This window comes from Mandrillus leucophaeus, unplaced genomic scaffold, assembly GCF_000951045.1.
Source record: "Mandrillus leucophaeus isolate KB7577 unplaced genomic scaffold, Mleu.le_1.0 Scaffold16, whole genome shotgun sequence".
Classification (NCBI taxonomy): Eukaryota; Metazoa; Chordata; class Mammalia; order Primates; family Cercopithecidae; genus Mandrillus; species Mandrillus leucophaeus.
In genome coordinates this window covers 904,756-928,710 of record NW_012101587.1, presented here as the reverse complement: position 1 = coordinate 928,710, position 23,955 = coordinate 904,756, and the positions used below count along the sequence as shown (strand labels likewise).

At 39.4% G+C, this 23,955-nt stretch overlaps 1 protein-coding gene across 1 annotated transcript in view; it reads left to right on the top strand.

Annotated features, from left to right (window-relative positions):
• ATP9B (ATPase, class II, type 9B) overlaps window positions 1-23,955 on the top strand; it is a 305,353-nt gene that overhangs the window by 158,979 nt on the left and 122,419 nt on the right. The window contains exon 12 of the mRNA XM_011975874.1: window positions 5,681-5,841. Coding sequence (XP_011831264.1) covers window positions 5,681-5,841 — 161 coding nt within the window. The remainder of the gene's footprint in view (window positions 1-5,680; window positions 5,842-23,955) is intronic.

Below are 23,955 nucleotides of genomic sequence, written 5' to 3'. Positions count from 1 at the left end.
CTCTTTTAATGTTAAATGTTCAAGGGAAAACATTCTATATAATAACTATATAGCAAGCAAGGGAAAAACCTTAAATTCTGAGTATAGAAAAGGCAAAATGTTAAATTTCTTGGTAGGTAAACATGTAGGTTATGAAATATTCTTTCAGAATAGACTTTAAATTGTCTATTGTATAAATACAGGTTTTGATTTTTAAGAACTAAGGTGGTAAATTGTAACATTAAGAATTGTTGTGCTGATACTTATTTAGGGAATTCTTAAAGCACAGATTATTGACCCAACAGACTATAATGGCTAAAAGAAACCCTTCTTATTTTGCAGATCACTGAGGTGATAAACGATAATGGCTCAGACACATCTATAGTGTGTGGTCAGTCTGCATGTACTACACACACTTAAGGCTTAGTAGTTCATATCCAAAAAAGAATAAGTAATAAACTTCAGAAGGAAAAAGACTATGTAGCATCACTTTTTAAAAAGTAATACTTTTAATTTAAACTTCGTAATGGAAAAAGTTGTTGCTGTAAAATTTAGTACTTAGATTTAGTGCATGAGTTTCATTTATTTGAAATGTGGAAACACAAATGAAGATCTGAAAATTACTTATATTTTTCTTGTCTCTTAAGATTCTACTAGCAGTGGAAAATATAGGGCTTATTTACTTCAAAGATACTTAAAAGAATATGCTTTTTATAGGAATTTCAGTTAGGTTAAAGCGTAGCCCTATATCAATTTTGTAGTCAGGGTCCAAATTCTAAATGAAGAACTGATCCACAGATAGTTCAGCTGATGAAAGACAAGCAATGTTAACAGTTGTGTTTTTCCGTACATAGTCAGCCGTGTACAAAACTGTCCTTCTCTGCCTGTGCAGAGTAGTCATGAATGAATTAGGTGTCAGAATCGGAGCTTTTCAGATTGTCCTGTATTCACAGGGAAACTACAGGACAAGCGAAAATAATCTAGCGCTCTACCAGAGTTTAAACTGGCGCTCTGAAGTTTTGCGTTTTACTATTGTAAACTACTTCTGTGAAAGGAGTAAGTCTGTGCGAGTTTTAAAAGATGAGTAAGAGTGTTTGGATGCCAACATCCTGTTTACACGGGGTGACGTCATCAGCAGTAAGTGTTGCGCAGGCACTATGTTGAATCATGGATAGGGCCTGAGATTTTACAGCATTCGACGCCTGCTCCAATTTGCCATGTGTACTGATTGATTAGGAACTAGTAGTGTGATGTGAGTTTTAACTTTGAGGTGGATTGAAGTGTTGCTGTGTCATGGAGATAAGGTCCGATTCTCACTCGTCCGAGCATTCATTAAAAAAAAAAAAAAAAGGCTGATCTTTTCTTGATTAAGCTGGAGAATACCGTATTTACCCGTTATTGTTGGTATAAACCATTATTTTACTGAGAACCATTAGCTATTTTAAACTTGGTACATAAATTAAAGAGGAGCTAAATGGATTTGTGATCGTTGCCATTAGTAGCATTTTAGATTATACAGGCAATTATTGTGTTCATTATCCTAGAACAGCCCCTTTGTAGAATCATTGTGGTTGTCTTAGACATTATGCACAAATTTTCCCTTGGAGGTTAAAATTTCCAGTAGTGTATTTTATTTTGTTATCACAGTTGTTTCAGATAAAACAAATATTATGACAAGTAGAAGAAAATTTGCTTCATCTCCTAATATAGGAGATGACAATGAATGTTGAAAATAACTTCTGAGTGTATTTACATTACCTTTTCTTAAACAGTCATAATTACTTCCAAGTGATTAATATATTTTATGAGTGAAAAATTTACAGTCATGGCAAAAGATATCTGGTCTGTCCAGGTATTTAAGATGTTTTTTTAAAGAAGGAAGAGATCCACCTCAAAACTAAGGTTACCACCTACTTTATAGAATCTGTAACTTTATAAGTTAACTGGTTTTTATTTTAAATAGCTTATAACAGTTCAGATTGTATTTTAAATGAGTTGAAGAAAAGCATATTTCAGAGAAATTGAATATTAAAAATTATTAATTGAAGTGGGTTTTAAAAAAACCCAAGTGTTGAAATGTGTCTTTTCTTCTGTTTTGTTAGAATTGAAAAAATTAAAATAAAATAAAAGCAACCTACAAGATTTACACTATGTACTGTAGTTTGGTTACAAGTTATATTCCAGGAACAAGAATCACAGTTCAGAAAAGGCCACCTGCAAGGCACAGCCCATTTTTGAAAAGTTGTATTTTATTCCACTAAATGTTTTATTGCTCTTCTTTAAGTTAAAAGGGGTTGGGAGAAGACAACATGTACTTGGCTTCAAAATGGTTACATTCAGTAGTCAAGCATCTGACCACATCTGTCTTCATCAATGAGAAAGGTACTAATGCTTTGAGTGATCTGCATATCGGTGTGCAGTGGCTGCTTTGAATGTTTCCAGCCAATACGTGGCATTTTTTGAAAGGAAACTTTGTATTCATTTCTGAGTGTTTTTGTCCTGGCTTTTACAGTTCCTCACTGCTATGTTGCAGGGGAAAGTGTGAGGTGGTGGTTATGCATTTTGCAAGACAGTGATTCTTTATTTTATTACAAAAAAAGACCAACTCTGGAAGGCCAGATTAAATCATTCCTTTCACTTTTTAATGGGATTTGGATGAATAGAGTAAAATATGCACTTTGCATTCATTGATAGCATCTTTAGGTTGAGGTAATTGAGTCTTTTTTCCCTGACTGAATGAATAATGACTTCATCTGATCCTCAGTGAGGCCTGAAACTTAGACCGCCTTTGTCACAGCAAAAAGATCTGGGCTTTGAAACATGCTCTACTTCCCTGGCTTAATTTTTCTTCATTTTAACCCAAAAACCTATTTTTCTCAATAATTCAAGCATAAACTATGTAGTAGTTGAAGTAGCGGAAATTGCATGATATTTGTCCTGGTTGTGCTGCTTTTTAAATAGAGCTGATAAATCAGCCGCCGTGGTCTTCAGCTGCCCCGTTCTCAAGGGAAGGCACAGCCCATCCCCGCAGCAGCGTTGGGAACTTCAGAACCCGTTGAGTATTGCTCCCTTTCAGACTGTTTGTGATCTGGGGGAGCGGCGCTGTTACTGGTCTCGTGGCTGACCCAGAGATGAAAAAGCCTCGTGCTGGAGCTCCGAGATGTTGCTGTGGACATTTTACTTGGCTAGAAGGGGATCTGCTGTTGTGAATTAGAGAGCAGTGTGCTTTTTTGGAGAATACAGAGCTGGGAATGTGCAGTCTTTGAAGAGTTTCTGTTGAAAATGAGCTGCTGTCTGTGTTGCTGTATTGCAACAGGAAGAAGAGTTTTTGTGGCAGGCCAAGTGTCTCATTAATTGTTACATTAGAATCCAGTTGCTATTTCATATAAAACTGACACTTTGTGTTTAAAGTGTCCTCAGTTAGGAGTCTTACACAGTGAAGTGGCCAAGTGAGCCCTGTGGCAGTGTGCACAGGACAGAGTGCAGGAGGGGCCGCCCCACTCTGCCAAGTGCAGCACCCTGTCTTTGTTGGTCATGGACCCCGCACTCTGGGCACTGCCAGTCCCATGGCATTGGAGTCCTTGTCGTTGCTCCTGTGGTGCCTACACTGTTGTGAAAGGCCGTGAAGTGTTTATTAACCGGTGGTGGTGCTGACTGTCGGCCACAGGAGGTGATTTAAAACAAGCCTGGTTAGAAAAGAAAACTTACTATTTTATGATTCTGTTTTATAACATAGATCACTGGTGTTCATCTTATTTCTCCTACTAGATTAGCTGTTTCTTGCAGGTAAAATCTTATACTTAGCTCGTTTTCATAACCTTAGAGTTTAGCACAAAATGTAGTAGACATTTAAATTTATTTGTTTAATTAGTTGAGTTTTCTTCGCAGCTGCACTTAATGGACTTTCTGACAAAGTTTTATTTTTACTTGATAATTGCAGGTTCTAAAGATCTCATGAGAGTTTGTGGAAAGTATTAATCAAAACCAGATATAAACTAGATATATGAGTTGTGGGAAAAGGCTAGCTTTCTACTGGGCAAAGTTACAGATTTTTCAAAAGGCTCTACAGAATAAACCAAGTTATTTATTAGCTCTGTAATTCTCAAACTTTTTATTTTTTTAATCAGGTTTTTTGCAATCATGTTTTCTTCATGTACTCCTTTTCAAAAGTTGTTCCAGATTCAGGAGAAATTGAGGTGGCAGATAGATAACCAACCTGATAGGATTTAGTCTTCTGTTAATGTCACATAGATCAGAAATAAGTAGGTAAGTTAAGTACATGCTGTTCCCCAACCTAGTGGTGCTGAAGGCAGTGGCCTCTCACCCTGGCACCTCTGCCCCGGGGGTACCACCACTTACAGATGAAGAAAACAAGGTTTAACAAAGAATTTAAGGTTGTTCCTCAAGTCACACATTTAGTAAACAGAGAAAGTGGATTCCAATCCAAGTGTGTAATAAGTGCAGTAGCAGCACACCTGGGGAGCATACTGCCCAGCAGGAACTGTGGCCACTGTGCCTTGAGCTCCCTCTTTGCATCCCCTGGGAGCTGTAAGGAAAACATCCCACATTCCCTATTTTACAGATAAGAAAACCAAAGCCCAGCTTGCCCAAGGTTATGCCGCTAAGTGGCAGAGTCAGCATCTAAATTAGCCTAAATCCAGAGTCCCGAGGAATCCTAGTTACTGTGCTGTGTCACTTCTCCCTCCCTTCCTGCAGCGCCGAGTTCCCTCTCATCCCCCAACCCCACTCACTGGACTGCCTTGTGGTCTTTCAGGACTGAAAGCAAGCGAAGAGAAACAGTTCACAGCGATTGCTAGAGCTCGAAATTGAAGCTACATGCTTCAAAAGAGCTGTATTCTCTTAACTTGTGCAGTGAGAGCTTTTTGGGTTGCTAGTTCTCACTGTTTCCAAGATCCCATACAGAATGCAGCCAAAAAAATGAACTGATTTTTATTGACATAATTTTCCCTCACATTTTGCTCAGCTGGTAAACGATCCATAGAATGGACTTGTGTGTAGTGTACCTGACTGGGAGAACATACAGTGTATGATTTGTGCAAATTAAAAAGGTTTTATTTTAAGCTAACTATCTATTGCTTTTTTTTTTTTTTTTTTTTTTTTTTTTTTTTTTTGTAAGACAAGTTCTTTCAAAGAGACTGTTGGTAGATCGGAAAGACATACATACGGTCCTGTTCTTGGGAACTCTCCATCTAGAGTAGAATCCTCATGGGGGATGTGCAGAGGCACCCACACGGATAACAGAGGCATGGCCATGGCGTGGCACGTGCAAGGAAGACACGCCCGCGCCCTCAGAACTCTCTGTTCCTGGGCCGCGCCCTGAGCAAGCTTCCAGTGCCCTTCTCTAGGCTTGCGTTTCACTTTGCCTGAGCCGGTGACCAATGCGCCACCCGTCCAGAGGCCATGTCTGAGTTCACTGCGGCTGTGTGCTCTGGCCTCGTGTTTTGTCAGTAGACCCTTTCTGGAAATGCTCTGGGAATCATGACTCATTTCTAGAAATTCTGCCTGAATCTGTTAAAGATTTTTCAGGAGAAAAGTTAGTAACATTTTCATATTTCATTATAATAAAGGCTAATACCAAAAAATCTTAAAGTTTTTTTTGTCATCATGACCACGCATTCTGATTTATAACATTAGGGACATTGTGGTTAGCTTGTTCATGTATTATGTGTTTTTCTTTCAGGTTGGTTTGTTGGACCTTGAACTCAATCGGCTGACGAAAGCACTATTTTTGGCTTTAGTTGCTCTTTCTGTTGTCATGGTAACCTTACAAGGATTTGTGGGTCCATGGTACCGCAATCTTTTTCGGTTCCTTCTCCTCTTTTCTTACATCATTCCCATAAGGTAGGTTTAAAAACGAAAATAAAACAAATGTCTGGTTTCATTGAGTATGATTTTATTGAAATTTATCTTTCTCAGTGTGAAAGAAATTATCCAAACAAAGCTAGAGAAGTAAGAGCCAGGAGTTCTGAGGAATCTGGAGGAATTCTTCAGTGGAAATGTTGTTGGGGAGACGTCATCAGTGCCGGTAGAATGATCTAGAGGAGTCATACTTTCCTGATAGTGAATGTGTTGACGGTATCCTCTTCAACAATCAGAAGATATTTCCTGATGAAACATAAACCAGAATTGCACAAAATTAGTTTTGTTTTTTGCTGATAGACTTTTAAATTTCCAGTGCCCTTTGATCTGTGTGGAATCATTGGCATTTTAAAGTTCTATTTAATATATCTAATATCTGTCAAGTTAGATAAAATATTAAGGCTGTGTTTTTAATATAGACTATCATTTCAAAATGTTAACCTATGTTGTAACTACAGATTGGGATATAAGTAGTTAATATTAGATGCCTATTTAATGTAAAGACTAATATTTTCCCATATGAACATAAATCCATTTTAAAGTATTTTCAAAAATATTTTAAGAAAGATATTCTTAATATGTATGATTTAAAGTTTTCATAGGCATGAACAACTGAAACCTAATGGTGGGTAAAGTACGAGTCTGGAACATCTGCCTTTTGTAACAGAGAATGGACTAAACCAGTTAGAATGCTGAGGCTCAAGGATGTAGCCACTTTGAAGAGACAGATATCTCTGTTTCTAACCCAGCTTTCTCCAAAATTTGCTCTGAAAGGTGATGTCACTTCCATGTAGTTACGTCCTAAAGTCAGAGCTATAATCTGTTCTTGGGAGGTGTACACTACACACTGCACTGCCCTCACAGACAAGCGCTGGGAATGAATCCAGCTGCTCTCACCCAGTCTGTTCGAGAGGTAGGAAATCAGCCTCCTTTCTGCCCGTCACAGCACAGATTCCTGTGGACGCACCCTTCCACAGTGTTGCTGGTTCACGGTGGCCAGGCCGGTGCAGAGCGCACGCAGCAAACAGCAACTTCTCGTTGCAGCTGTGTGACTTGCTGCTGACATGGACTTTCTGCACTCCATAAAGCTGACTGCAGAGATGGCTGTTCCAACCTGACTTGTGGATTGAACCAAATAAGGCCCAGCTTCCCCACTCTCCTCTCCCACCACACTGCAGCTATCCCCATGTGCCAGCTGCTTCCCACCCTAGCTGTGTCCTCCGCTTCGGTGCTCCTCTACCTCATCATTCCGTGGCTAGGCTTGTCTTGTCACTTGGCTTTTACCCTAAATACTCTTCCTCAGAGAGGCTGCCTTTGTCTGCTCAGTACAGACCAAGAAACAGCCAGCCACTTGCTATCACAGCAGCCTATTGAATTCTGTGTAGATCTCTATGACATTCATCTTGTTTGTTGCCCGTTTCTTTCTTCTCACTAAGCCCTGTGAGAATAGAGGCCTTGTGTGGCCCGTTTGTTGTCGTGTCCTAGTTAGGGCCTAAAACGGAGCACGCTTGGGATGTGGTAGGGCCTCCGTAAGTATTTGTTGAATGGACCCATTACAAAGGCCCCGTCCTGCTCAGAGGACCCAAGCACAGATCATCACAGTTCTTGTGCCAGCACGTATTGAGTGCCACAAGTGGACTCTGTTCGTCTTTGTCCTCAAAATACCCAGCCCCCCACTGGCTAAGTGGCAATTAACAAAGTATAACCAGAAAGTAACCTGCCTTTTTTATCTGTCTGTCATGCCAGAATTTACTTATTCGGATGTGATGGTCCTTCAGGTAGTTCTCATTTGTTGTTCAGCCTAAATACTCACCTTGATCCCAGGCCCTTCACACATTGCATCTTCTCTCCACCAGCTTCCTCCGTGTGATGCCACCCACTCCCCAGGAGTCTCCTTTGTCTCCAGACACATGAGTGAACCCTGGTATCCATTTTTGTATTGTCACGTGAGAAGATAGGTTAGCCATCAAGTGAAGGAGGAGATAAGACATTTCTCCTGCTTTTCTTAGTTTCTGCCGGTTGGAATGCCTGTCTCAGGCAAAGCAGGCTGCAGTGACTGGCCCAGATGGAGGAGCTGCAGGGAACACCTCCTGACACTGTGGCCTTGTCACTCAAAGACCTTCTGACTAATGGGAGTCGAGTTTCTGGTTCTCAGGAGCGCCACGTAAGGCACGTAGTGAGGCACATGTACATGTTTGTGCCAGCTTGAGAACCTGGCTCAAGGGTGGCATATTTTTCTCCTATGGAGAAAATGTATTCCAACTCCCAAAATACATTGATAGACACTTCTGCGGCATCTGTCTTTTGGGTTGTATTAGGTTATGTGTTCATTTTTATCAGAGCTTCATAACACAGAACATGTTTGGGATTCTTCCCCTGCAAGTTGCTTCCAGAGCCTCATAGCATGTTGTTTTCATTACCATTTGCTTTGTGGACTGGTATGTGGTCATTTTATAAATATTCCATGTATGCTTTAAAAAATGTGTATTTTTACATGAATCATTCTATATCCATTAGATTGATCTTCTTTATGCACTTTACTGTTTTTTTTAAAAAAAAAAAACTCCTTTTTAGTTACTGAGAGTGTGCAAATCTCTCACCATAATAATGAACTTGTCCATTTTCCCATGCCATTTTGTGAATTCTAGCTTTATATATTGTGAGGCTATGTTATTAGTTGCTTACGGGTTTAGAATAGCTCTTATTCTGGTGAATGAAAATCTCTTATAAACAGCATTAGCTAGGTGGTAGTGATGTTGTCTTAAATCCCATGCTACTGTCTTTACACTTACTGTGATTAACACTTTATTTGCATTAATTTATGCCACCTTATTTTTGCTGTTTGTTTTACTTCTATATTTTTCTTTTCTTTCTTGCAACCTTTGGAGTTTTTTCAATTCCATTTTTTCTATTAACTTGAAATGATACCCTATATTTCTATTATTGTGCTTTCCCTAGAAGTTTTACATATTTGATATGTAATATTTAGTAAAGTTTAAAGTTAAGCTTTATCTTTACTCTCCTCTCAATCAATGCTAAGACCCTAAAATATTTTAAGTCAGCTTATCTCCCCTCTCCCATCCACTTACATGCTTTACTAGTCAACATTTGCTTTCATCTTGTCATCCTGTTTGGTTTATACTCGGTGTTTGCACTAGGCCTCCAGGCCGCAGCCTTCTTGGCATTACTGCAGTAGTAAAAGGGTGTTTCTAGCGAATCATCCTACATATTCTTGATCAGTCTTTTCTCAAAGAGGATAAGGGCTTTTAGCAGGGTAAATTTCATTTACAGAAGAATAACCTTAATGATTATGTCTGAAGTAAGACTTGGAAAATACAGTGCGTATTATTCACGTTCAATCCCATCGCTTTTTATTTTGGCCAGGCGAGGTGGCTCACGCCTGTAATCCCTAGCACTTTGGGAGGCCAAAGCAGGTGGATCACCTGAGGTCAGGAGTTTGGGACCAGCCTGGCCATCATGATGGAATCCCATCTCTACTAAAAATACAAAAATTAGTGGGGTGTGGTGGCACACACTTGTAATCCCGCCTACTTGAGAGGCTGAGGCAGGAGAATTGCTTGAATCCAGGAAGTGGAGGTTGCAGTGAGCCAAGACTGCGCCACTGCTCTCCAGTCTGGGCAGGCAAAAGAGCAAAACTGTGTCTCTAAGAAAGAAAGAGACAATACAAGGTAGCAAGGTAAGTGTTGTGGTCAGTAAATAGTCAAAGCTGATGCACTGGCCCCTGCTGACACAGAACAAATGGGCAGACCATCCAGTGCCCTTGGCCTCTTCTTAATCGGAGGGGACAGGTGAAAGCATATAAATGAAACAGTTACATAGTAGTAAAACACTATGTAGTAAAGTCAAACCGGGCACTGGAACAGAGAGAACCTTGCAGGCCTTCAGAGCAATGTGGGCCTTCCCTGGCCGGGTGCTCATTAAGCAGCGGCCCGCATGGTGAGGCCACCGTGGAAGACCTGGGGAAAATGTCTTGGCAGAGAAAGCACATTGTCCCAGCACAGCAGAGACGGCCGGTGGCTGGCACACGTGCACTCCAGCTCAGCCTCCGCAGCCTCCAGCACAGGGCGCCTGCTCCCGTGTCTGTCAAGCAAACACATCTTTTTCTAGGAATTCCTTGTTTTTTGCTCTCTTTAATTTGATTTTTCTTAATGTCAGTTGATTGCTTTCAGTTCTAGAATGTCACATGATGTTCCTTTCAAGACTGCTTCTCTTTCACCGCGTAAAAGGCCTAATGAGAGCTTTGCTTCCTTTTGTATCCAGGGTACCTCTGTCTTTAACTGACAGAAACTATTGAACAGTATTGGGACTTTTATTATGTTTTAGTGAAATATTTTATTTATATGGACTATCTCCAGTTACTTCTTTCTATAGTAAAATAATATAGAAAGATTTGACCTTTTTCCTGTATCCGGTTAGCAAGAAAAATTAATTATAGTTATGAAAATTAGTTTATGTAATAAGCATTTTTTAACTAAAACTAATTTTTGTTTTCATACCTTCGTAATTATATGTATTTATAGTAAAACAAAATAGAAAATAGGACAGGTGAATAGCTTGAGTCCAGGAGTTAGAGACCAGCATGGGCAATATGGTGAAACCTGGTCTCTCCAAAACAAACAAACAAACAAAAAATTAGCCAAGCACGGTGGCATGCGCCTGTAGTCCTAGCTAGTTGGGAGGCTGAGGCAGGAGGATCGCGTCAGCCCCAGAGGTGGAGGCTGCAGTGAGCTGAGATCACGCCACTGTACTCCAGCCTGGGCAGCAGAGCAAGAGCCTGTCTCGAAAGAAAGAAAAAACTAATAATAAGAGAAGATGGTAAGTATGATCTGTAATCCTGCTGTCTCTACTCAAATTCTGTCAAAACATTTCCAGTGTATTTATAGAGACTTGTGTACAAATACGACTATGCATATTTATATCTACAAAAAATACCCACACCCCAGATTAAGTCTGTGTATCCTTTTCTAGTGTCTGCTTAGAAAATGAGGACGATAGCAGGCTTTCTGCAGGTCTCTCTTGCTCTGGTTTTTCAGTCAACAGTTTGATGTTTAGCATGTTCGGTCATGCTTGGAGAGGCTTTCGGGGCAGAACTGTCACTTCCCCTCTGTTTGACTTCAGAACATCTCACACCACTTCAACACAAGACTCTGCCGTGTTTCTCTCACTCAGGATGCAGTGACACAGGGTGCATGCGGGGTGAGATCCACTGATGTCAAAAGCACAGGACACTGATTCGGGGCGTTAAAGTTCACATTTGATTAAAGCCAAGTTTGTTTTCCTTTTGCAAAGTTGACGTAAAATATGAATAATGACATGTTCTAGTATTTGCTAAATATGTTTTTGAATTGAATAAAAGGTAAGACTTCTAAAATATGTTTTGGTTTTGCACGGTATGCAAATCTGAAAAGTAAAGTGCTTTTTTCTTTTTTTTCTTTTTGAGATCGAGTCTCGCTCTGTTGCCCAGGCTGGAGTGCGGTGGCGCCATCTCGGCTCACTGCAAGCTCCGTCTCCTGGGTTCACGCCGTTCTCCTGCCTCAGCCTCCCAAGTAGCTGGGACTACAGGCGCCCGCCACCATGCCCGGCTAATTTTTTGTATTTTTAGTAGAGATGGGGTTTCACCATGTTAGCCAGGATTGTCTTTATCTCCTGACCTTGTGATCTGCCCACCTCGGCTTCCCAAGTAAAGTGCTTTTTTTCTCTGTTGCCCTAACACTCTTAAAGGGCTTTTCAAATTTGAGAGAGTTAAGCTGTTTTATAAAAATTCCTCTTGTATGAAGTAAAATATTTTGAGTTACTTGATATAATTTACATTGTAAATTTCAAAGGAAAATATTATAGTATTTAACTTTTACTTTTGTAATTCTAAAATTCGTACATGTTCCCTAAATCCTGTGCATCTCTCATAAGAAAAGGAAAATTGATTATCAGAATTCTGTATTCATTTAAAGTTCTCTAAGGTCAGGGACTTGCAGTTACTTCCCTCTTTAATTATTACCTCTTTCGTCCATATGCTTTGAAATGCTATATACCAGTGTAGTTGATAATGCAAAAACTGTCTACCAGTGTGGGTCAGTGTTTTTACTCCCACATGAGGCATATGTGGGTGTTACAGGCAGAATGTTGTTGGACAAAGTGATAAAGGTGTTCCTTCTGCGAACACCGAGGAACCTCTTGTCAATACAGCGGCTTTGTCCTTCCGAGAACACCGAGGAATGTCTTGTCAATACAGCGACTTTGTTGAAAGCACTGAAGGTGCAGGGTGTGTGTGGCTTGGGAGACACAGTTTCTTCTCATTTACCAGGGGTCTGGCATCCGACCCAGTGAGTGTGGGGATGCTTGCCCGTGAGCTTCCAGAGCGGATGTACTGGGGACCCCCAGAGCTCTGTGCAGTCGGCACACCCCCGGAAGACCAAAAGTGTCAGGCAGCGCAGGCACAGCAGTCATTGCTCCTGGATTTGGGAAAGAACTTTCCTGAAGGAAAACTTTTAGGAGCTTTATCAGGTTGCTTTTCAGTTAGGTACCCTTTCTGTGACGTTTTACAGGTTTTTGCTAATTTACCAAACAGCTTTAGTAAGACCTCATTTTCCAGGTTGAATGCTTGGTGAAAAGAGTGTTTTCAACTTCTTTTGACCTAGATGTGATATTCAGGTATTGATGATTTGGAAAATTTGGAGCCTATCCAGATTGCATAAAATGCTAATATTGGGAGATTCATTGTTTGGAAAGCATTCACCAAGGGTGTGTCCAGGTGGCGTTTTGCTCTTTGAAGAGATAGATTAGAGGCAGGTATTAGTCCGTTCTCACGCTGCTGTGAAGATACTACACTAGACTGGGTAATTGATAAACAAAGGAGATTGACTCACAGTTCTGCATGGCTGGGGAGGCCTCAGGAAACTTGCAATCGTGGTGGAAGGGGAAGTAGGCACCTTCGCAAGGCAGCAGGAGAAAGTGTGAGCATGTGAAGGAGGAACCATCATACACTCACCAAACCATCAGAGGAACTGTCACACGCTCATCAAACCATCAGACCTCATGAGAACTCATTATCACAACACGGCAGCAGGAGAAGGTGTGAGCATGTGAAGGAGGAACCATCCCACACTCATCAAACCATCAGAGGAACTATCCCACACTCATCAAACCATCAGACCTCACGAGAACTCATTCATTATCACGAGAACAGCATAGAGGAAACCGCCCCCATGATCCAATCACCTGTCTTCCTCTACACATGGGGATTACAATTCAAGATGAGATTTGGGTGGGGACACAGAGCCAGACCCTCTCAGGAGCTGACTAAAGGATGTTCTCTGCAGAAACCAGGAATAGAGAGGGGCTATCCAAGAAGGACCTGTGTTGGAGTCTGTTTTCTAATAGTGTGGACTCTCAGGGTATATACAGGAGACCCATCATGTTTTATCAGCAGAAACTACCAGCTTGACCTAAAGGAACAGAGACAGGGTGAGATGAGAGAAGTCTGTTGGACTCCCAAAATCTTATAGGCAGGAAACAGCTTGATAGAGCTACTGGCTGCCAGCACGTGCTCCCTTTCAGAAAGAGGAAGAATGACCCCAGGGTCAGAATTGACATGGACAGTGCAGAGGTCACAGAGCTGTCGGCCTAAGGGGCACTGAGACGCAGTTATTCTGTTATTCTCAGCTCTTGAAACCTGACAGAGTTTGCCTTGCTGAATTTCAGACTTGCTTGGGATCAGTGATCTTACATTCCTTCCAGTTTCTCCCATTTGGAATGGAAATATCTATCTATCCTTGTGCCACCACTGTATTTTGGGAGCAGATAGCTTGTTTTCTAGTTTCACAGGTCCACAGGTGGAGAGGAATTTAGGTCTCAGGATGGACCATGGCCAGTGTCTCACACGTACCTAATTTAGATGGTTTAAATGATGAGATTTGGGACATTTGAGCAGATGCGGTTTGGATGAGATTTTGGACTTAATGTTGATGCTATAGTAGGCTGAGACATTTGGGATATTGGGATGGGGTAAATGTATTGGGACTGATGTAAATTTGGGGAATGCTAGAGGGTGGACTCCCGTGCATACAGTGATGGCCCCCAAAACATGTGCCCACATGAAATCTGTGAATGGAACCTTACTTGAGAAAAGAGTCTTTGCAGATATGATTAAGATAATGATCTCTAAACGAGACCATCCTGAATTAGAGTAGGCCCTAATTGCAGTGAATGTCCTTGTAATCAAAGGAGTAGGAATATACCAAGGAGAAGGTGAGGTGAAGACAGTGGCAGAAACTGGAATGATTCTGCTACAAGCCGGGGCATGCCAAGGACTGTGAACAGACCCAGAGCTGGAGAGAGGCAGAACAGCCCACCTCCACCCGCCCCACCCCGCCCCACCCCCGACCAGTATCCCGGAGGAAACAGCTCTGCCCACACCTTCCAGATGGTGAGAAAATAGAATTCTGTTGCTGTAAGTCATCTAGTGATGGCATCTTTAAGAAACCAGCACACCACACAGAGTCATTTTTTACAAAATGCTTCATCCCCTGCTCTTGGCAAGGTAGTGTCAGGAAGGGTGAGATGCTACAGTGTCCCATGGCTACTGTTTGGCTTGTAAGAAACAGTTCAGTTTCCCGATACTCAGGAGTGTTTCCTTTCTGCCTGTTGTTCCTTGAGTGTTGTGGGAGGATGTCTCCTTGTCCTGCTAAGTGTCCTGCTAAGCTCTCACTTTTTAATAGGCAGCTCAGCCTTCTGCATGCTGAACACTTAGTTGAATGTGTAATGGTTCTTCATTTACTCAACATCCAAGTATGTGCTTTTGGGAAGGTATCGCGATGGGCCATTCAGCTTAGTACACGCCCCGTGCCACTGTGTGTGAGCGTGCAGGGATGAATGGCGCGCACCGTCGGGGCCCTGCAGCTCAGTCCTCAGCGTCTTCATCTGGACACCCTGTTCCCCTCCCTCCCTCTCCTTTCCCTGCTCTTTCTGTCCATAGAAGTAAAAATTATCTAAAACTTTAAATTACTTCCTCCTCCTCTCCCCACAACCTAGCCCTCAACAAAAGCCAAAAACCTGTCCCTAAATGTTCAAGGTTGTTTAGAGGTTTTTTTTTTTTAAAAAAAATATATTTTTCTTTAGGAAAAAAACATTTTTCTATAATTTATCTTTATGTTAAGTTTTTAGTTACTGAGCATGGCTAACTCATGAACTCTCATCACTAGTTTTATATAAAGTTGAAATAAAACAAAGTTTTATTTTATATATACAAACCTTATTGCCTCTAATTGTGGAAATAGTGCTGGGGAACAGAGAAGTCATTTGATAGAAAAAGGGCATAGTTTAGAAGTAATTTTGGCTAATGAGCCCCTTTTTCCGGTTTGCTTATTTGAACTCAGAAAATTCAGAAAAATGAAGAGGTTTCTAAGACTGTTTGGGGAAACAATTTGAAAAATTTCTACGATGAAGCATGTTTTCCAGATTTTAAGGTCAGTGGAGATGCTGTGACAGGAAAACTGGTTAATACTGCTTTTCTAATACCACAGTCCATCCCCTTTACGTGGCACAGATGCCGGGGGTTCCATATATGAACCCTGAGTGTCCAGCGTGGCCGCAAAAACCATCTAGCACTTAGCACCATTATCTTCACGCAGTTTCAGAGTTAAGGTGCCATACACGTTTAAGATGTTTCCTTTTATACTTTTTCTGTATAAATCTCTTATTAGTTATAGCATGAATTATGTGCCAGTTTTTATATTGGCTTAGAAGATACATTTTTGCACAATTCATTTCATTTCTTTTAAAATAATCACTGTCTTGGCTTTAAAAAATTATAGTTAACAAATTTGTTTTAATCTATCAAAAAAGTTATTACTTTTCGTTGCACGGGCTGCTTCAGCAGCCTTTGAGCATTGTTTTGTTTTGAAATGTGTGGGCTTTAAAGTTTTCATTTCATTTTTAATAGAGAATTATATCTATTTATGAGATACAATATAATGTTTTGGTGTATGTATACATTATGGAATGCTGCTTTTATTGTTAATTTCTTGCTTTTCCTAAAGGTTTGTCACCTAAAAATTGCATATATAAATATATGCAGTCATCTCTTGGTACCCATGGGGGATTGGTTCCAGCAGCCTCCATGGATACCAGAACCCATGCATACCCAAGTCCCACGGTGAGCCCTGCAAAACCTATCCATGGGACAGGTGGACCATCTGTATCTGCGGGGGTCGCCTCCCAGGAATACTGTGTTTTGATGCATGTTTGGTTGCAGACGCAGAGCCCTCAGATACGGAGGGTTGACTTGAGTTACTAAAAAGAGTCCGTATCTGAGTGGACTTGCACAGTTCAAGCCTGCGTTGTTTGAGAGTCAGTTGTGAATTAGTTCTTCCTGTTTTGTTGGTTTCTATAATTGAAATCATACTGGATGTTTTCTTTTTGTCTCATTCCTTTTGTTTAACATGGCTGCGTGCAGGAGGTTGTGTTGTCCTCTTCTCGTTTCTTGCAGCTTGTCATTCTCTTGCATGAGCACATTCCAGTGTATCTCGTGTATCCAGTATATCCGCTGTTTCGGGGTTTGGGTTGCTTCCAGTTTTTTTACAGTGGGCAGCAGTGCTGCTATTAACATTCCATGAATGTGTGTATTCCACACATTGGCACCCTGGTATAAGGTATCTAGGAGCAGCACTACTTGGCTATATCATTTGCCAAATTTACCAGATAATGTTTTAACTGTTCTTCAAAGTGGTTGTACCAGTTTGCCATTCCAACATCAATGTCAAGAGTAGTTCACACCTCAGCAACACTTAGTATAAGTGGGTTTCTCATTGCGGTTTTAATGATCGTTTCCCAGCTTGATAGTGAGACTAAACAATTATGCCCATATATATTGGCTATTTAGATTTTCTCTTTTGTGAACTTTCTAAGTCTTTTGTCTGGTGTTCTGAGCAGCTTGCAGTTATCTATTTTAGATGCCAAGGCTTTCTCGGCTTATGTTTTGCTGATATCTTTCTCAATCTGTAGTTTGACTTTTTACCCACCCATTGGTGAAATTATGAAAAAACAGTTGTTGATTTTACATGCCAAATATATGAAGTTTTTTTTTATTTGTTATCACTTTTTATGTTGTTTAAAAAATCCTTCCCTACTCCAAGGAGATGAAGCTCTCCTTTTACATTATCTTCTAGAAGCTTAACTGTTTTTCCTTTGACCACTATAAGTGTTTTTTGTTTTTTTAAATATATATGGTGTGAAGTACAGTTTTTAAATACCATATTTTTGCAAACCAATTGTCTCAGCACCAGTTATAGAAAAGACTTTTCCCAGTGATCTAGTGCCCCGTCTGCCATGTACCAAGCATTTGTATACACATGGGCCTGTTTGGGTTACCTGTTCTGTTCCCTTGGACTGTTTTTGTATTCCCACCAAATAACAAACTGTGTGTGTTAATAGACTTTTATAATAGTTTGACATTTGATAGAACAATTCTATCCTCATATGCAGGTTTGTTATATAGGCAAACTTGTGTCATGGCGGTTTGCTGTATAGATTATTTCATCACCCAGGTGTTAAGCCTAGTACTCATTAGTTATTTTTGCTGATCCTCTCCCTCCTCCCACCCTCCACCCTCTGATAGGCCCCAGTGTGCATTTTTCTCCTCTGTGTGTTCTCACATTTAGTGTGTTCTCACCATTTAGCTCCTAGTTATAAGTGAGCACATGTGGTATTTGGTTTTTTGTTTCTGCATTAGTTTGCTAAGGATAATGGCCTCTAGCTCCATCCATGTTCCTGCAAAGGACATGAGCTCATTCTTTTTTATGGCTGTATAGTATTCCATGATGTAGATGTACCACATTTTCTTTATCCATTCTATCATTGATGGGCATTTAGGTTATTCCATGTTGGTCAGGCTGGTCTCGAACTCTTGACCTCGTGATCCACCCGCCTCGGCCTCCCAAAGTTCTGGGATTACAAGCGTGAGCCACCGCGATGTTGAGCTTTTTTTCATATGATTGTTGGCCACGTGTTTGTCTTCTTTTGAAAAGTGTCTGTTCGTCCTTTGCCTACTTTTTAGTGGGGTTGTTAGTTTTTTTCTTGTAAATTTGTTTAAGTCCCTTTTAGATGCTGGATATTAAACCTTTGTCAGATGTGTAGTTTGCAAAAAAATTTTCTCCCACTCTGTAGGTTGTCTGTTTACTCTGCTGATAAGTTTCTTTTGATGTGCAGAGATTCTTTAGTTTATTGAGATCTCATTTGTCAATTTTTGCTTTCATTGTAGTTGCTTTTGGTGTCTTTATCACGAAATCTTCACCCGTGCCTGTGTCCTGAATGTCACTACCTAGGTTGTCATTCAGGAGTTTTATAGTTTGGGGTTTTGCATTTAAGTCTTTAATTCATCTTAAGTTCATTTTTGTATATAATGTAAAGAAAGGGTCCAGTTTCTCTCTCCTGCAAATGGCCAGCCAGTTATCTCAGCACCATTTATTGAATAGGAAGTCCTTTTCTCATTTCTTGTTTTTGTCAGATTTGTAGAAGATCAGATGGTTCTAAGTGTGCAGTCTTATTTCTGGGTTCTCTATTCTGTTCCATTCATCCTTGTGTTCTTTAAGAGTGTTTTGTTCTTCTCGGCCATGAATATGGTGTATCTCCCAGTATTATTTAAGTCTTCTCTAAAATAAGTCTTCTCAAATTTTGTTAGAGCAGTTCTTAGATACTTGAGATTTTTTAAATGATACTGTAAATATCGTTCTTAAAAGAACCATTCCTCTCTCTTTGCTGATGTAAAGAAATAAACTTAATTTTTATAAAATTATTGACTATCAATTTTGGTAAAAATCCTATTTTAGTTATTAATTCAGGTGTATTGAATTTTTTCTATATATAATCATATCATCAATAAATAATGACAGCTTTTGTTTTTGTTCCAGTTCTTTGCACCATTTATTTCTTTTCCTTGTTTCTGCAGCAAAGATCTTCAGTATGTTGCTAAAGAAAAGTGATTACAATAAACATTCTTCTTTTGTTCCCATCCTCAAAGGCAAAACTTTCAACAGTGTCATTTAAGTATGCTATAAGTTTGTTTATAGAAGCCTTTTAATACATTGACATTTTTCTGTTCCTATTTTGCTAAAAGTTGTTTTAAATCATGAAAATATTCTAGGAAATATTTTTCTAAATCTATTGAAGATTTTTCATCTTCAAATTTTTCTTCTTTAATGTATTAACATGGCAAATTATATTGATTGACTTTCTAGTGTCATACCAACCTTGTATTTCTAGGGGCAAAACCCCAACATGATCATGGTATATTACTGTTTTGTTTATTATTAAATTCCATTTGCTTGTATTTTCTGTGAGATTTTTACATTGATTTACAGGAGTGAAATTGACTTGTAATTTTTATTTTTCATACCATTTTTGTGGAGTTTGGTATCTGGATTATGCTAGTCTCATAAAAACATTTTTTTCTCATTTTCTTTCTCTAAAATAATTTATCTAAAATTGGAATTGTTTATTTCTTGAACATTTACATAAGAAGTCCATGTGGGCCTCAGCTTTTGACTGTGGAAACATTTTTGACACATTTGATTTAGTTATGGGACTATTTAGGTATGGGACTACTCAAGTTTTTAATTTCTTGAGTCAGTTTTGCAAAGTTACAGTTTTCAGTTCATAATCAGGTATTTAAATTTTCAGTTTTATTTACAACAGTTTGTTCATATTTTCCTGTTATCCCTGACATATATAGGATCTGTGATATCAACCTTTTTAATTATTCATACTTGTTATTTCTGCCCTTTCCGCTTTCTTTTTTTTCCTAACTACTCTTCCAATAGGTTTGCCAACTTTCATTTCTTATGGAAATACCTACTCTTGTCTTTATGGATTCTTTGTGCTGTGTATTATTTTTCTGTTTTCATTAATGTTTTCTCACTTGTCTATTTCCTCCTTGATTAGTGTTCACCTTCTCCCCCCTTTGTGAATATATGTATTGGAGGCTATAAATTTTTCTATAAGTACTAATTTGGTTGCGTTTCAGAAGTTTTCATATATAGTATTTTTGTATTGTAGTTTCATTTGTAGTATTTTGTTATTGTTAAGTACAGAATATTTTAATTTCGACTGTGATTTCATCTTTGACCCATGCTTATTACAAGCTTATTTCTTATCTTAATTTATAAGCATAGTTGAGAAATTTCTAATACATCTTTGTTCATAGTTTGATTGTATTTTTCTCAGAGGACATACCTTTTTAACTTCAGATCTGTGAAATGTGTTGAGACTTGTTGTAGGGTCCAATATTTAGTTCATTTTTATAAACATTCTTTGTGTGCTTCAAAACAACTTGGATTCCAAATTGTTGGTCATATGATTTCGTCTGCGTGATAGGTCGAGATTCTTAATCTTGTTTTTCAGTTTCTGTCTACCACTAGGGTCTTTCTCTTTCATAAAAGTTGCTGAAATGTGTCAAAATCTCTCATCAGTGTTGTGAATTTGTCTATTTTTCCTTGGAATTCTGTTTATTTTTAGTATTTTATGTTTTGTGGCTTTGATATTGGATGCATACAAATTTAAATTGTTATCCATTCCTAGTGAATTAAGCAGTTTCTCATTATAAAGTGACTTTCTTTATCTCTACTAAAGCTTTTTGCATTAAATTCTACTTTGTTTTGTGTTAATGTAGCAATGCCAGCTGTCTTTAATTTCTTTGGCATATCTTTTTCCATCTTTTTACTTTCAACTTCTCTGTATGTTTATTTTTATGTGTCTCTTGTAATTAGCATACATCTTGTATCAGCATGCCATCTTGTAATTAGTTTAATTTTTATCTAACTTTGATAATTTTTGACTAGAGTATTTAGTGCACATGCAATTATTATAATACTGTTTATATTTTTAGTTTAAATCTGCTATTTTATTTTGTGCTTTTAATATTACTTACCTGTTCAATATTTTTCTCCTTTCTTGCCATTTTATTATTTTTTTTGTAATGCAACTTTTTTCTCCAGCAGTTTAGAAGTTATGTAAGTGGTTTCTGTTCTTTTAGTAGTTACTCTAGAAGTTAAAAACCTTCTTAACTTATCAGAGTTAAAAGTCAGTTCCCTTGAGCATTTAACTTAATTTGCTCCCTTCTGGACTTACACCATTTTTGTCACTTATTTTAATTCTAGTTGTTCTTAAACCCCAAAGAAAATCCTAGTTATTCTTAAACCTAACAATATCACTGATGTTGTTTATACATTCTCTATCATTTTGTTTTATCCACATTTCAGTTTGTAATGTCTTCTTGCATCGTAGACCTTCTATGTAGAATAATTTTCCTTCTGTCAGAAATGTGTTCGCTTTTTGTGCTTTTGGTGCTGGTCTGTTGGGAACTCTCAGTTCTCGCTTGGTCATCCTTCTTGGAAAATAGTTTCATTGGGTATAGAATTCTAGGTTGTCACCTTTTTTGGCTTCTGTTACTGCTTTTAAGACTTTACTTCTTTGGGTCCATCCATCTCTTCCAGCTGCTTTTCCATCCTCTCCTCATTGGTGGCATTGTCTGCTCTACCGTACGTAACGTGTTGAGGTACAATGTTTCTTTTTAAACAGTGCTTAGGATTTGTTGGGCTTCTTGACTCCATAGATTCTTTTATTCATTCTAGAAAGTCCGCCATCATCTCTTCAGATGCTGCCCCGTCCCCGCCTGTCACGTCCCACTCTGGGACGTGGGGTCAGGGCTTGGTCGATGTCCTCACTGTGTCCCCGCCTGTCGCGTCCTGCGCGGGACGTGAGGTCAGGGCTTGGTCGCTGTCCTCGCCGCGCCTTTGTTTCCGCTGCTCTTGCTGCTGCACTTGCCACTTTTTTTGCTTCCACACTTCATTTTGTATCGTCCTCACTGACCTGTCTAATAAGTTACTCATTTTTTGACTGTGTGTAATCAGCTGTTAAACTAATGAATTTCTTAATTTTAATTATTGATATTTCTTAGTTCTAAAAATTCTGGTTGGTTTCTTTATCACATTATTTTATTTTTAAAGTTGCCTATTCCACGCAAACATTCTGAAATTTTTTTATGTATCCATTTGTTTTATAATCTGTATCAGTATTGGATACCTTTGTCAATCTTTTTATGTTGGTATCTTGGTCTTCTGGCTCTTGCTTGTGGCGTCTTGTTTTGCTCTGTGTTGTGTGGTAGTGTTTGTTGTTATGGTAGGTGTTTTTGGTAATCGTATTTGAAAAACTAATTATAGGACTTATTTGGGAACAGAGATGGAGGTTCATTTCTTAAGACATACACACTTACTTCTGCCTTGGAGCATCTTCATTCAAGATTTCAAGTCACTGGAAATGTGTTCAGGAAACGGGAACCTGACTTCAGCTCCAGAAGCAGGCTCACTGACCTGTGCCTGCTGGCCCTGCCTTCCCTGAGGCACGTCCTTGCCTTTGTAGTTTTACTGAGGTTAGTGTTACCGTTGGATAGAAAACTAAGCTTTTCTGACCTTGAAAAGCTCCTGCTTATCCTCCCTGCGGCCTTTAACTGGCTCCCTTTTGCCTGGTTAGCTTTGTTATTAGTACTTAACACAATCACAACCTGCTTGGTTTTGGGGGATTTGCCTTTTATCTTTGCCATTCCTTTATTCTTAGCCTTTTGGAGACATTTTGTTTTAAGGTATAGCTCTTAAATTGCATAAATTGGTATTTATTTTATTTATTTTTAAGCTGAAAGTGCTAGCCTTTAATAGGAATATTTCTTCCTTTCACAATCCTGGCATAGGTGTTCAGCCTTGCTTCTGCATTCTTGTGTGTTCATTTATGTTTATATGCACACATTCATGTATTCTATGTGGCAGCTGTGTGTGTATGTGTGTGTGTGTACTGTGTATATATTTGTACTGCTATACAGAATATATTTTACTTTAAAATTTTTAAATTATTTGAAAATTGCAAAACTCTCTTAAAATTTGCCACTGCTTGACTTTATCAAATACATATTTAAACCTTGATTTCAAATATCAAAGTCGAGAACCAAACAATAACGTGTGACCCCTCTTAAATATCATGAGGAGTTTAATCTTCATTTACTCTTTTTTCCTCCTTTGTACTTCCTAGTATTTGATCATTTAATCTGTATCTACAAACCCTAATTTTATAGTTATTTTCTTTTAATATGGAAATCCTATTTTCAACAAGCAACGGTGGCCATCCTTTCAGGTTGGTACCCATGTTTGCTTAACAACATGGAGTCATTAATCTCAGTGCTCACCTTTCCCCCATTCCTGAGTTTCCGATTTTGATTCATTCTCAACCAACCAGAATACTTTTCAAACAGTGTCCTTGGGCTTGCCTGGGGAATGAAACCCCATTTGTCCCCAGAGTTCAGGCCCAGGCCCTTCTGTGTATTTCACAGTGACTTCCCACATGAAAGTCGGAAGAGTCCTGAGTGTGAGGGAAGCCCTGAGGCACTCTGTTTCCCAGTTGCCACAGCACCTGGTCCTAGGGGCTACTGTCAGTCTGAGCAGGAGGCTGGGAGTTGGCTGCGCTGAAGACCGGCCCCTGTGAGCTGCATGTGCAGCTGGGAATGTCTTTTGCTTGCCACTTGCCTCTGGTCTTTCTTTGATTCAACTCATCTTCAAAGCTGGTACTCAGTTCACTCTTCCTAGAACGCCACTTTATTGCAAATCTTCAGTCCTCCCGCACCCACTCAGAAACATTACAATGGGATTTAGAATTTTGCTTACACCAATTTAAATGACTTTCTGTAATACTTTGCTGTATTTTCTGTGTCTTAGGACCCAAGACTACTTTTGTTTATCCTTACATCTTATGCAGTGGATGCAGATCAAATAGCATGCTTCCATGTTTAGGGTGTATCTCTGCCTTTGTTCCAGCAACACAACATATGTAAGCTATGTGTCTGTGCATGCCTGATGCACCGTATGCACACATGTATGATGTGCCTGGTGCACATCTGCGCTCCGAAGCCTTCCCTCAATGCTGCACAGATACGCTCCCCTCCCTGAGCTCCCGCCACTGAACGCGGCACAGATACGCTCCCCTCCCTGAGCTCCCACCACTGAACGCTGCACAGATACGCTCCTCGCTCCTCTCCCTGAGCTC